General features: G+C 35.1%; 1 protein-coding gene across 1 annotated transcript; it reads left to right on the plus strand.

The window, feature by feature from the left end:
* Positions 1-817: 817 nt before the first annotated feature.
* Positions 818-11680, plus strand: LOC119982024 (MLO-like protein 4). Its single transcript, XM_038825179.1, has 15 exons — positions 818-1090; positions 1685-1742; positions 2137-2363; positions 2449-2565; positions 3124-3181; positions 4089-4180; positions 5523-5597; positions 6782-6867; positions 7081-7130; positions 7227-7267; positions 7344-7511; positions 7601-7636; positions 8918-8985; positions 10161-10221; positions 11163-11680. Exons 1-15 carry the CDS (start codon positions 962-964, stop codon positions 11559-11561), a joined length of 1665 nt encoding a protein of 554 aa, XP_038681107.1. The 5' UTR covers positions 818-961; the 3' UTR covers positions 11562-11680.
* The last annotated feature ends 3521 nt before the right edge of the window (positions 11681-15201 follow it).

Below are 15201 nucleotides of genomic sequence, written 5' to 3' on the forward strand. Positions count from 1 at the left end.
GAGCCGAGCCGAGCCGAGCCGAACATCAGCATGCTCAGGCTTGACATGTATTGGTACAAGCTTGAGCTCGAGCTCGAGACGAGCTCAAAACTGTGTTCGAGCTCTCGTTTAGCTTAAAAATTTGAACGTACTCCCGAGCTCGAACAAGAATATATATAATTAATTGATATTTAATGTATATATATATTTTAAAATTTTTAATTAATTATTACAGAGCTTTTGCGCCGAACACTTGAAAACTCGAGTTCGAGCTCGAATATTAAACAAGCCTTTACCTTTGTTCGAGCTCGGCTCGAGCTCGAACTTAAACGAATTCGAGCCGAGCCTAATCGAGCTCGAGCCCGAACAGTTCGTTAAAAGCTTGACTCGTTTACACCCCTACCAAAAACGATTGATCTCGTACATACTCTTTACAATCCATGACTTCTATCCTAAAGCGCCAAAAGCGATTCATCTCTTGTTCAAACATATAACATGCGAACTACTACATACGCTGTTATCAAATTCTCTAAATTCAAGTCAAATTTTCAGCTACTCATAAGATAATAACCCACATGTACAAAGACAGGAAAAGAACCGTTGGATCTTCAAATATAATTTCTTTAATCCCAGAGAGAGCACTCCATGTGGGTAGGCCGCATTTGGTGAAGAACACAAGCGAGAGAGAGAGATGTTACAGCAATTTCAATGCAACCGAAAGTGGGTTTTGTCCACTCGATCCCCAATATAGGCCAAGAAACAATCAATAAACTATAATCTAATACACCTAATCACGTTATAAAAAAAGGAAAAAAAATCTAAATCTTCTTTAATTACAGCGTTACCTCGCATTTTCAACAATGGAATACCACTTTCTCCCCATTTCGTGGACCCTGCTCATCTGGGTCTTCTCAAATTTCTTTGTTTTATTGTGAGAGTGACTGAGTGAGTTCATGCTGCTTCGTTGTAATTGAAGAGACAAATGGGGGAGGAGTTGATAAGGCAAGGGAGGTCTCTGGCGGAGACTCCTACTTACTCGGTTGCCTCAGTGATTACAGTCTTGGTCTTTGTGTGTCTTTTGGTGCAACGTTCCATTTACAGGTTTGGAAGGGTAAGAGAAACCTGCTATGAGAACAATGTTTTGCTTGGTTCATGAGAAAATGCAGGAAGTTTAATGTTATTTGTTTTGGGCTTATGCTTGCTATTGAAGCTGGCTGAATCTTTAGCATTGATGTTTGTAAAGTGGTGTTGAGGAACTCTTTTGACTTTTTTTGTTCATTTGTTTGTTTGGTCACTAGTCTATTTGGCTTTAGTTTAGTAGAGTTCTGGGAGTTCTTGAAGACAGCAGTTATATGGAAATGCTCCTTTTGATTTGCTGAGATATTGTGGGAAAAACTAAAAGAAATTGCTTTTGCCTAAAAACTCTTCTCCTATAGGCCCCATAAAGCATTATAAGTTGGTACATATCACATATGAGCTTCAAAAGGGCTTGTCAATGAAGCAATACTACAGATTTGGGTTGATTTGGATGCGAAATGTCTACATTACTTTAGATAATTTGTTGTTTCCTTACAATCCAAAAACATGTAGGGCATTGCATTTGAATACTCATTTCCTCTTTCAGGAAAAAGTTAGTAACTGGGAAAAGACAAATGTTGGCTTACTTTGAGCAGAATATATGACTTTTAACATTTTCTGGGTGTAGTGGTTGAAGAAGACAAGGAGGAAAGCTCTGTTTGCTTCACTGGAGAAGATTAAGGAAGGTCAGTTAGGTCGTTTATCTAGCAAAACTCTAGTATCTGTTAATTAATAGTTGAGAGAGTTATTGTGTGGGTTTCACATCTTTGTTCTTTTATGAACTTTCTCATTAGTTAACTTTCTATTGACTTTATTTTTCTATTTTACTCTCTTTTCTATTCAGTACCGAGAGATTTTGAAGTTTGTCATTCGACCTTGGGTTATGACTTCATGGTTTTTTGTCTGTTTATTATTTCATCTGTTGTGGAGTATTGATATGGTATTGGGGAATTGGGGCTTCATTTGAGTTTCTTGACGTGGGTGTCAATGAGACATACTGATATACCAATGGATTGCTGATATGGGAATGGGATTTGGGTTTAATTTTTATTCTTACTCCTTTTTTTTATTTATTGATAGAGCTTATGTTGCTTGGGCTTATATCACTGTTGTTGGCACAATGGGCACGGTGGATATCAGAGATCTGTGTAGATTCATCTCTTTTTAGCAGCAGATTCTATATATGTTCTGAGAATGATTATGGGGTTACAAAAGCTATATTGTTCAAAAGATTGTCCTCTCCTCTAAATGAGTCTGATATTCCTCCAAAAGGATTGTACCCTCGAGGAGCTCATCAATGTGGTGAGGTAAATTCATTCTCTTATTGTCTTGATATTAGGTAAGTAATTTGGTGGGGGAATCAGCTGTGTGACAGATGATGGTTGGATGCAGGGTCGTGAACCATTTGTTTCCCTGGAGGGTCTTGAGCAGCTTCACCGATTTTTGTTTGTTCTTGGTATCACTCATGTTCTGTACAGTTGTTTGGCTGTCGGTCTTGCTATGAGCAAGGTAAAATCCCTATAACTTTGATCCACTGCCTAAATTTATAAGTGGAGCTTCTCATTGCGGGCACACTGTGGTTCTAACTTTTGTAGTGAGTGAGTGGACATGTCAAGAAAACAGACCATATGCTGAATTTCTCCTACAAGTTTTGTTTACTTTAGAATTTGAAATTAATCTAATCTAGCGAATAATTATACAAGCATGAAGTTATCTTGTTAATTCAGTCACAGTTTCTCTTCTATTTATAGTCAGTCTTCAATAAAACATAACAATAGAAACGGTAGTATGAACTGACGAAAGACATGATGGAAGTAATTCCAACCATTGGGGTTCATGAAACTGATCAAATTAGTCTATTTAGTGCTCATTTTATAGTATTGCAAATCCACATGTATAATATTAGCTTCATCTGTCCTGAAATGGATAGTCATATTTAGGAATTCTGCTTGGTCTTTACAGTTTATTACCCATTAAGGAACATGTACATAAAATTGTATGATTGTTACTTTAAGCCTCTTAAACTAGCGTAGAGCGTTATTTCCTTTTCATTGCATGTCTTTGTAGATCTACAGTTGGAAGAAGTGGGAAAATCAAATAATAGTGGCTGATGCAATTTTGCAAGGTACAAACAAAAAAGATTACCCAAAAAGACTGGTTGTCTCAATTTTTTTGTTGTATTTAACATGTTCAACTATTTTGTATTGTTGCATATTTTTCCTTGATCTATTTAGTCATGAACAAAAGGAAATTAGTTTTTAGGCTACTTAGAACTATCATGACCGGGCATGACATTGAACGATCTATTGTTGAGATGTAAAAAATGATGACCTCCAAATAACTGCAATGGGATATGACTAAATTACAAATGTCTTGATGACAGGCAGAAGAACTAGGTTTCAGATCCATGAACGATTCAAGCTAAGCTTGAGAATAAGCAAACTATGAAAAAATAAATAATTATTTAAAACAATATTCTAAATCTAACATAAACGTACTTTCAATTTTTATCCATCAAATTTATAAAGAAAGTTAGACATCTTGTAAATGGGGAGACGATGAGTTCAAAGAATTTTAATTTTACTTGAGGACCAAACCCCCACTTATTTAATTGATGTGGCCCCTGGAAACTACTTAATATTGCTGCAACTTCCAGAATGCGGAGACAAGATACTGAGAAGATGATGTATGGTCTTAAAATTTCTTTCATCTGCTTTAGATTATGCTACATAAGCTGCCAGTGAAGGCTGAACATTGCGTGCCATGAACTCCAAGAAAATTCTCAGATATTAATGTGACCTTCCAAGGTAGCTGCTGCCTTTACCAGCAAAGAGAAGCCTTTTGTTTCCTGGTTCCTTATTTCCAACTTGTGCTTCTTTGTCCTCTTTCCAACTTTACTTAGAGCTTCTAATTTCTTATGGACTCGAGTTTCCATTAATTATTTGCATTCTTTAATTGTTTTAGACACCAACACAAGCTTTTCTCCAATTTTTCAACACAGTATATTCTCTGACATTGATGCCTCTCTGTAGCAAAGAAAAACAAGGTCATGAAGCATCAATCCTCCTTTGTCTTGCATCACACGTCACATCCATGGAGCAGGAATCGGGTTCTTATTTGGATGGTGATTTTCCTTGCAATTTAAGCTCTTGGATTTATACTTATTAAGTATCAGTTTCGAATCTGTTGATTTGCTTCTTCCTGTTCAAGATCATTTGTATATGCATGCGAAAATGTTGTTTAGTGTTTCGATAATGATGAGATCTACTCTTGATGTACAATACACAAAACTTATAGGGTATGAAGAGGACAATCACACGGAGTAATATGATCTACCTTATGCAGTGATTGTAGATAACTTCTACCGTTGTTCTAAAGATCACATGTACTGGCTGTCCCCCAAGATTTTATTTAAACATTATAGTCCAACAATCTCATAGGGCTTAATAAAAAATTTCACAGGATTAATCAAGCTCCATAGTTTATTGACAACTCATCTAGAAATCTAAGACAAAAGGATTGGTACTGTCCTTTTTTTTTTTTTTTTTTCCTTTTTTATCTTGATGAAAATGTTGACTTTGAAATTGAATTAATTGCTTTTCTAGTGGGTGCTGTTTCTCATTGAGAAAGCATAAGAACCATTAATGAAAAGATCGGCTGTAAATCTCATTTCTCTTGCTACATGCTGGGTTTTGACAGGTGAATTTTCTATAAGGAAACGATAGATATATGGTTCCATACTCTAAAATTTTTGGTTTTCTGCTGATTGTAATTATAGTATTTGTAACTTCCTAGAAGAGGTTAATCTTATTTCATCCTGATGTACTTGGGAGGTGATAGGCCCAGGGTAATACAATACAAGAGAAGAAAGAATAAACAACAAAGTGGACACGTGGCGCAAGAGTGAGAGGACACTTGTTTTCCTCTGTTTGGTTCTTTTGTTTTTCCCTGTTTGCTATTTGGTTCTGTTTTGGGTCTGGGGTTTGGTCAGATCTTGAGACGTATTTTGTTGGAGGTCACTAGCTCCTCGAATTGCTAGGTTTCCTTTCATTTTCTTTCCTGTTTGCTTGATCTGTTTAAGGAGCTGTATTGGGATTATCTTGAAATCATCAATATCAATATATAGTTTGGGAGGGAGTTCTTATCAGGAGGCACCCCCTTGGTACCCTTCTCCAATAGAAAAGGGTAGAACCATGGGACTGGGGCAATCAACAGCACAAATGTCTTTACCTCCTTAAAGAATTGAAATATTGTACAGATTGATGAGCCCATGTCAAGTTGACCACATTTAATGCATTTGGAAAGCAGTAATGCCTTTGAAAGCATGGTGAATCTAACTCATTTCTGACATTCTTGATTCGTCATTTGCGTATTTTTCTTCTTCTTTTTTTTTTTTTTTAATTTGCTTATTTCTTTCATTGCCTTTCCTCTCTTGTAAGTGTGTACATTTTGTTGTAATGATGCAGCTCTGTTTTTTTCGACAATTTAAGAGCTCAATAAAGAAATCAGATTACTTGGCGCTGCGTTTGGGTTTCATCACTGTGGGTATCTATTTAGATATAGTCTTATTTGTACCCATGTTGTTTCCTTCTGTATACTTTTTATCTATGGCTTATGCTAAATAATTTCTTCATGATGATTTTTTAAATGTTGGATAAGGAACAGTTATATCTACAAAAAGTAAAATATTGTTTGATTAATTAATACTTGAGTTAGTATAGACTGAGAAAATTGTTATCTGTATAGCCAGGGTTAAATATCCATTTCTAGGTTAATCTGTTGGGAGAGGTTGACTTTAATCATTTTAATTCGTATTCCAACAGTGTGATCTATAGATTTTGACAATTTGTGGAGTTCCAAAATAATAATCACAAGTATTTTTTCAAATTTCTGCCAAATCATGATTAAAGAGTGATAAACATGCCAATATCTTCTTTTTTTGTTCGTCTTCTTTCTTGGGTGGAATGCACATGACATATTAAGGTGACAAATGCACATGCCACTGCCAGTGACAAAGAAAACAAAGTTTGAAGGGAGGGAGGGAGGGAGGGAGAGAGAGAGAGGTTTTCTGTGAAATCTATCTAATTTGCACCTTAATTTTGGTACATATTCTGATGGATGGTCATTCTTGTTGCCATTACCAATGCCTTACTCCCAAACTCATGCAGACTCTTGTATGATAATATGTTATTTTTGTAGGAAAATAAGGAGCTTCTATGAATTATGATGAGCTTGAAAGATATATTATGAGGCTGAGGAAAGGGAACATGTTATTCCCAGTAGGTATAAATTTAAGATTTAAAGCAAAGCTGAGAGAGGTCAGCTTCTTGCTGGATTACGTGATCGGCTCTCCTAGTTAAGTGATTTTAGGTCCAATAATTTTTCATAGGACTCAATGGGTTCTTATCATATGTTAAATTGGGGGTACACAGGAGGATGACCTATTGTTATGCATAGTAGTAAAGGGTGATATTTAACATATGACAGATGCAGGTAATCTTTAATATGGAAAAAGTTGGATTTGGCTTATACACACTTGACACTCCTCATTATTTCCAGTTATTCATCTTACTATGTATCATTGTTTTTAGCATTCTTTGTCATATAGGCTATGAGATGTTTCATCTTCGTCATTGATTTGTCATAGGTTTTCTTGGTGGACTAGTTTTGAATTATATTCGTGTGCTAAAATATGTTCCATATTGCCCTGCTTACGACTTTTCAGAAGCACAACCTGCCACTTTCCTATAATTTCCATAGTTATATGGTCAGAAGTATGGAAGATGAATTTCATGGCATTCTGGGGATCAGGTATGGTCTGAATTCCATTATATTCTATATGTAACTTCTGTTTTGGGTTATGTCTTTTGCATTGACCATTAGTATGCAAAACTTAAATGTGAAATTTTGAGCAAAAAACAATTTTCCTTTTTAGGCGTTAGATGTTCTACATAGACATTCACCTTCTGGTAAGAAGTAAGATGAACAGAAACTAAATTTCTTTTTTTCGTCTCAATTTTGCAGTTGGCCGCTTTGGGTTTATGCAATATTGTGCATCTTCATAAACATTCATGGTAACTTGTTGGTTGGTCAATAAGCAAATACAGATAGTTTTCTACTTTATTTCAAATACTAATTCATGGAATGATTCAGTTGTCCTATTTTTGCAGGCTTGAATATTTACTTTTGGCTTTCTTTCATCCCTGCCATTGTAAGCATACTCAACTTTGCATATGGATGAGAAACAGTTTCTAAATATGTTTTCATACATTTTTTCAATGTCACAGATTGTCATGATAGTTGGCACAAAGCTTCAGCACATTGTTTCCTCATTAGCTCTCGAAATTGTGGAACAAGCAGGTCCATCCATTACTCAAGTAAAGCCACGTGATGATCTATTCTGGTTTAGAAAACCAGAGATATTGTTACGGTTGATACAATTTATCATTTTTCAGGTAACGCTATGAGTTTAGGTGTTGAACGTAGGACTAGAAAAATATCTTCATTTATGACTATGGATTTTTTGTCTTTCTTGTTTCTGCAGAATGCCTTTGAGATAGCAACATATATTTGGTCCTTGGTAAGATTGTCCCGTCTCTCACCTCTTCTCTGATTGTTTGATGTGCTTGACCTTTTTATAGTTTTCATGAATATATACATTATCTAAACAGCATTATTTGTTTAAGCCTAAATGTCACCCATGACATGCCATAATTTTATCTCACACAACAATTTGGAAAACCTTCGAATTTTCTCTTTTTCTTGTTTTGAGGAGACAATACAATTTTTTTTTTTTTTATCAGGAGAAATGATGCAGAAATTGAAATTATCTGGCACAACATTGTGTTTACTTGGCTTTATCTTAATAGAGATATGTACTTTGTTAAATGTGATGTAAGAAGCATCATTTTCCACTGCATAACCTGATATTTCATGGTTGTGATATTCATGATTGAAAGCATATCACTGTGACACATTGACAAACAGCAACCATATTCCCTCACCGACATATGGCAAGCATGTGTGATTATTTCCCTTGAATTCATCTGAAAAAAAAAAACTGAATTCATTTCATTTAACTTAATCCTCTGCACACTAATGCTAAAATAAAGCTCAGACATACGTTAACAGATCCATATAGATCTGTATGTCTATGTTGTTAGTAAATACCAACTAGGTGAGTAGATCTGTTTTGTTTAAGAATCTCCGAATTTCTCTCTCTTTGCAAAGGTTTTGGCAAAAGATGTGGAAAACAGATATTTATGGAACCTTTTTTTGTAGATGTAAGAGCTTCGTATGGCTAGAACTTCCATCCTAATAACGGTGAAATATAATACTTCCAGAACTAGTAATAGGTCAAGGTGTTATCCAGAAAATATATGATCAAGCTCACCGGACCTTTGAATTGATTTGTAACTGTCAACGTCAACTTGATTTAGCTGGAAAGCATTGTAGTAAGGTTCTGTATTTCCTTTACAAAAAAAAAAAAAATCCTATATTTCCTACCAATTGTGCACTACTAATCAGTATTCCCTTATTGTTGAAGTGTATTGAATGAATGAAATATAGATAAATATTGTATATCTGATCATTTGGATTCTTAGGTCATATTAAATGTTGTTTCTTCTGGGGTGTTGTTCCCTTAATGCCAAAGGTTTTCGATATTTTTGTATAGTTTCATCCTTGAAGAACCGTTACATCTAATTTTTTCTTGTAAATAGCAACAGTGATACATGATTCTAGGATTACCTGATCAGTATTCTGTACTCAAATTTAATTTGTTTGCACATACTTCGTTTCCATACGTCTTTTGATCATTCCAGACACAGTTCATGAATTTATGATTTCTTTTGAATTTCAGTGGGGACTTAAAGAGAGATCGTGCTTCATGAAAAACCATTACATGATTATCATTCGGTTGGCTTCTGGGTATATTTCCTTCTTAAATATTCAATTCAGTAGCTTTTTGGTCATGCTTCAAAAGCTGCTAGCACATAATAATAATAATTCTTTACAATCTGCTTTTTTATTCAAATCTTATGGTGTGATTATATTGTAACTGCATGAAAACCAATCAACTGCAAAATATAATATCTACATATGAAACTGCAATTATCATCTATGTAGTTTGGAATTTGATTTATTATTCATTCAGCTTATTTATGTTGCATAAGACTTTTTTAGTTTTTACTGCTATGTTGTTCTACTCAAAATTTTCATTCATCCTTCATTTTTTTAACTCTAACTATAATTTCTCGTTTAAAATTTTAATATTTATTACCAAAAGCTTGCCTTGTAGACTATTGAACCCCCTTGTGCACCACCCAATTCAAAAATAATGTTGCCTAGCTTGCTAATACCATTAGTTGTGCTTTGTTAAACCTTTGCTTTAGAGGGCATCATTACTTTGAGGCTTATTTTCTACTAACTGTATCAGACACTATCGCATAATTTGATTAGTTAACCTCTTAAATAAATTGCATTATTTGATTAGTGTCCCTAAAGTTTATGGGCATTTCGTCGGTGAAAATTGACTCCACTGAAGCTTGACATGCAGTCTTTCTACTTTTCTTGAAAGCCAAGAACCATTTACTGCAACATTGCCTTTAGCAATCTCTTGGAGTAATCATTGAAAAGAAACAAAAGTGCCTCCAAGAGTTCGAGTAACTCGGGGATTGTTCTTGAAACTGCTAATTTCAAATTTGTAGTAGTTTAGGTTTATTAATCTTAAGATGTAAATGGTAGGTGCGATGTTGGTGTCTCACTACTCTAAAAATGGTTTTTCATCTGAGGAAACAAAAATGGCTATCATGTGCTATTATTCTTGACTTGACCAATGATTCCCCGGTGTGGCACAAACCAATTTTCACTGCATGTTAATAGCCTTATAGTCGTGAGAATTCAATTGATATTTTACTACAGTCTGTCAGTCTGCCAATCATAGTAATATGGAGGCGTCGAACCAAGAGAAAAGAAAAAAAATAAAAGATAAACGGGGAGTTTTTTGTTTGATGAAATGTCTTTTATTTTATAAATAGCTATGAATTTTTGAATGCTACCATCCTTTTATTTACTCTTCATTTTTTCTTGTGTGGTAAATGCAGGGTTCTAGTTCAATTCTGGTGTAGTTATAGCACAGTACCACTGAATGTAATTGTCACACAGGTTTGTCTACACTTTTGCTAATAGAAATTTATTTCTGTAAGTACCAGTGATGTCAATGTGGAAACCATGCAACGTGTTTGATGATCCATAGATTTACAGAAACATGCATCTTCTTCCTAAGCAAATCCATCTCTGGAACAATTCTTTTGCTCTTATCATTGGCAATCATAGAGAATTAATTCGGATTCAGCATAACCTATCCCAGCTACTTTTGGCTTCACAGTTCTTTTAGTCGAAGCACACATTCCGTTCTCAGTACTTTTGGTGAATGGATATCAGTTATCAGTTATCACTATTAGATTTTCATCAAAGAAAGTTCACAGTTCCATTTGTGTAAGGTTTTGTATCACTTTCCCAGCTGAAAATAGAAAGAGAAAAAAAGAGGGTTCTTCCCTTGGAATCCATTTTTAGACCTAGTTCTCCTTTTGCATTCCGTCCTAGTCAATGAAGCTTTAGGTCAATCAGGCTACTAAATACATAATGATCTTGAATATATTAACCATTTAAGTTCGATCTTAAGATATTAAGGTCTATTTCCCTATTTTTAGCAATGTTATCCTTTGTCAAAAGATGCCAAGGAATGGAAGTCAAAAAGATTATTTTCTTCTTCCTCGCAACGACCATTTCTACCAACTTGAGAGCCTACTCATGGACATGAGGCCTTTTGGACAATCAAAATAAAGTGGTGCAAAGATTTGAAACACTACTCTTGATCTGTTTCTTCAGCATCTGCACTAGTAACGTTGGAAAAAGTTATCTGCAATGTATGTAATTGTTACAGCAGCATAGGAACCACATTGGTGTCTTGATTCTGAATAATGTATATATATATATATACCCTCGCCGCATTTGGTCTATATGTTGTTTCTATATACATTACAGAATGAAGGATGTAAATTTCCTAACGTAGTCTGACTATCCTACAAACTTGTTTACTTCAGATGGGATCTCGGTGTAAGAAAGCGTTGGTCGCGGAGAGTGTTAGGGAGTCACTGCATAGCTGGTGCAAGAGAGTGAAGGACAAGTCTAAACGTGACTCCACAGCAAGGTCAGTATGCTCGCTTGATACAGCAACAATAGATGAGAGAGATGAGATCACAGTTGCATCCGGCACAATATCCCATTGCTCGTCGTTGGGATCACTAAATGAGGTGACCATTGGACATACCGAACAGGCAGAGTCCTTCGTTGGGAATCCCATCCCACCCTCAGCTGGATACTCTTTTCGAATGGAAGTTTACGATGCATCGCAGCCATTCAGCAACAGCAGTGAAGGATATTCAGACAATGTGGATGAAACAAAGGTTGAGACTCTTTCAGACTTGTTCAAAAAGACTTGAAACTTTATGTTTCTTTTAGAAATATGAGCATTTCCTAGGCACCAAAGAGTGTAATTCCAGCCCAACATGACAAACTTAACATTCAGCAGCAATATATTCTGATTAACATCTTTACTGCATGTGAGTGGTGTGACAAATGCAGCACGTAAAATCCATAAATAAACCTGAAAATCAAAAACCAAAAGAACTTTTGTAATATCCATCACTATTGTGGTAATAGGAGACTAAAATCAAGTGGAATTGGGGTACAAAAATATGTAAATTTTGATAATATCAAGGGTTAATTATACTTTTCATCACTGAAAGATTGTGATCGTTCACTTTTAGCATCCAAAATTTTTTTGTTACAAAGTCATCTCCCATTTTTGTAAAATGAGACTTTTTGGGTACTCGGTCAGATTTGCTACAGTTCGGACAAGGTCAATGCTGATTTGACATATGGTCAACCATTGCAAAATTGGATGTACTTATATGGCAATTCCACCTTAAGTTTTTTTTTTAAAAGTACTAATAAAAATGACATGTCATTAAAAAAAATTTTAAAAAAACTTTACTTTCACTCACCTCTTCCCTCCCTGTCTCTTTTTCTACAATAGCGTGAGTCTAGATCGGAGGCATGGTCGACATTGCAGGTCTTCATGTTTGCGAAAATGCTAAACATCCATACACATATTATACATAAGTGTACATAAAGTGTCACATGTATATATAATTGAATTAAAAAATTTCATTAAAGCCACATAGGTATATGTTGTGGAGACTTTCATAGTGTTGTGTGCCACTTTCATCATTACACAGATAGTGATGTTTCTCTTTTGTCCAAACCCTAACAACTTTCTCTCTCATTGGTAGTCTCTCCCATTTGCAAACCCCAACCACTTTAGATCTACTTTCTTCGTTACCCTTCAGCTAGAAGCACCCATTGTTGAAGCTCCAAGCAACTATGTTTGTGGCTATTCCAACTGGATGTATAGTAATGCAGAGTTTTAGTCAATATTTTAGGTAAATAAATATGGTTTAGATCTACTTTCTTCAGTTTCTTTATGTATAGTTTCACGTTTCTCTATATGTAAATCTGTGTTCGACGTTTTACGTTCTGAAGATTTGGTATAGTTGGTTTCTGAGTTTTAACAAGGACAGTACCACTGATTCAGATGAAGTACACTCAAAATGTCATTATTACATTATATTTTCATGATGTTACATGATATGAAAGTGGTATTATGTTTTTTATGTTAGAGATTTTTCAAAATTATTTTGATTTTTGTTTTGAAAAGACGCGACTTTTTAACATACACTTTCATGTTAAAAAACATGTTTTAATTGGTTTGGAGGCAACTCTTCATATTGTAAAGATATGTCCTTTTATGGTGTCTTAAAAGAAGAGTCACCATTGTAAAGACATGATCATTCATTGTAAGGACATGAATTGTAAGGACATGATCATTCATTATAAAGGCATGTCCTATGTGAAGAGTCACCACAAACTCTATAAATAGAGTTATTCTTCAACCATTTGATAATCAAATTTTTCAATCAACTTTCTCCCATTCTCTCTTCATAAAAGTTTTCTATTGCTGCAGAAATAGAAAGACAAGTATCTTTCTTTCTCTTGATTATTCTCAAAGTACTCTGACCTTCTACGGCCATTGCACTAAAAAGAAGGTGGTCCATAGACCAAGTTTCATTGTATCCTGGAGGGGGATTTGCTGTAACCTAGTGCAACCATTTGGTGGGGGCAAATACTGTCTTAAGGAAAGCGACTACGCGCCTTGAAGCACCATTTTTGTACAAGTTTTATTGCAATCACCACCAATGCTACCATATTTTTCCAAAAATCTTATCAGAAAATTGATATTCACCTCCCCTATCTGACCTTAACCTTTTTATCTTAGCATTGCATTAATTTTCTACTTCAGTCTTATATAATTCAAACTTGTCTAAGACTTCATCTTTGGAATGCATAAGATAAACATAACAAAATTTTGAGTAGTCATCAATGAAAGTAACAAAATATTTCTTTCCACCTCTAGTAGGATTGCTATGCATGTCACATACATAACTATGAATTAATTCAAGTAGAGATGTTGTTCTTTCAACTTTAGGGAAAGGAGTTCTAGATATCTTAGTTTGCATACAAGTTCGACATTTATCAACTAAGTCAATTTCATACTTAGGAATTAGTGATAATTTAACCATATCATTCATTTTCCTAGTATTCACATGTCCTAAACGAGCATGTCATAAGGATAGAGAGTCAACAATATAAGCATAAATATTAGCTTTATTATTAATATTCATTTTGAACATGCCATTACAGTAATAACCCTTCCCAACAAAAGTACCACCCTTTGTAAGGACAAATTTGTCCGACTCAAAAACTAACTTGAAGCCATGCTTATTAAGCAAGCCTCCAGATACAAGATTCTTTCTAATCTCAGGAACATAGTACACATCATTCAACGTAACAGTCTTGCCAAAAGTGAAATTCAAATCCACTTTTCCAATGCCTTTGACATTTGCGGATGAGGAGTTTCCCATGTATAGAATAGTTCCTTCTTCCACTGGTTTATATGTGGTGAACGAGTTTCTATTGTTGCACACATGTCTTGTTGCTCCTGAGTCAATCCACCATTCACAAACATCTTCAAGGGTATTAGCCTCGGAGATTACCGCCATGAAATTGGATTCCTTTGCCTCTTTTTTTTTCTTTTTCTTGGAGCGACACTAATTTTTTAAGTGTCCGGGCTTGCCACATTTCCAGCATATACCCTTCTTCATTTTCTTGGAATCCTTCTCCGGCCTCTGTTTGCGCTTCCTATTGGGTTGGGATTGCTTGCCATCATCCACTATGTGGACATTTGAAAGCTTAGTGCTCAAATTTTTCTTGCTTTCAAATTTTCTTGCCTCTTCCTCCAAACGAAGATGTTGACCTAATTCTTCAAGAGAAAGGTCTTCCTTCTTATGTTTAAGACTTTTCTTAAAGTCTTTCCAAGAAGCAGGCAATTTGTCTATTATGGCAGGCACCACAAAAGATTCATCCATATGAATGTTCTTTTGTTTTAGTTGGTCAATAACATGTCGAATTTCATGCAATTGATCAATGACAGGCTTGTTGTCTACCATATTAAAATGCATAAATTGACTTATTAGAAACTTTTTGCTTGTCGTATCCTCAGTCAAATATTTTGCTTCTAAAGTCTCCCATATTTCTTTTGCAGTTTCCTTGTTCTAGTAGACATCGAATAGAGAGTCTGCCAAGCCATTGAGGATATGTCCTTTACACATGTAATCATCATTATCCCATTTGGCCCTCTCACGTGCTTGTTCAACGGTCTCATCTTCTTGCTCAGTAGGACGTAATGTCTTCAAAACGTGAGCAACTTTCAAAGTGGTGAGAAGAAAGTGCATATTCTTTTGCCATCTTTTAAAATTTCCTCCATCAAAGCGGTCCAACTTGACAAAGTCTTGTGTCAATTGTTGCAATGATCTCGCCATAGATACTGTTGGTATTATACATGAATTCACTGCACCTTACACATCACAACAAAACGGAGTAATGGAAAGGAAAAATAGGACTTTCAATGAAATGATTAATGCTATGTTATGTTACTCTGGTTTAAGTAATGGTTATTGGGGT

Source organism: Tripterygium wilfordii, chromosome 17 (assembly GCF_013401445.1).
Source record: "Tripterygium wilfordii isolate XIE 37 chromosome 17, ASM1340144v1, whole genome shotgun sequence".
NCBI lineage: Eukaryota > Viridiplantae > Streptophyta > Magnoliopsida > Celastrales > Celastraceae > Tripterygium > Tripterygium wilfordii.

What these genes read in the sequence shown, in the direction of transcription:
- LOC119982024 (XM_038825179.1), top strand. Translation starts at nt 962, where the DNA reads ATGGGGGAGGAGTTGATAAGGCAAGGGAGGTCTCTGGCGGAGACTCCT. An exon ending in CAACATATATTTGGTCCTTG is followed by an intron (nt 7,637 to 8,917) that starts GTAAGATTGTCC and finishes TTTGAATTTCAG; the next exon opens with TGGGGACTTAAAGAGAGATC. An exon ending in ATCATTCGGTTGGCTTCTGG is followed by an intron (nt 8,986 to 10,160) that starts GTATATTTCCTT and finishes TGGTAAATGCAG; the next exon opens with GGTTCTAGTTCAATTCTGGT.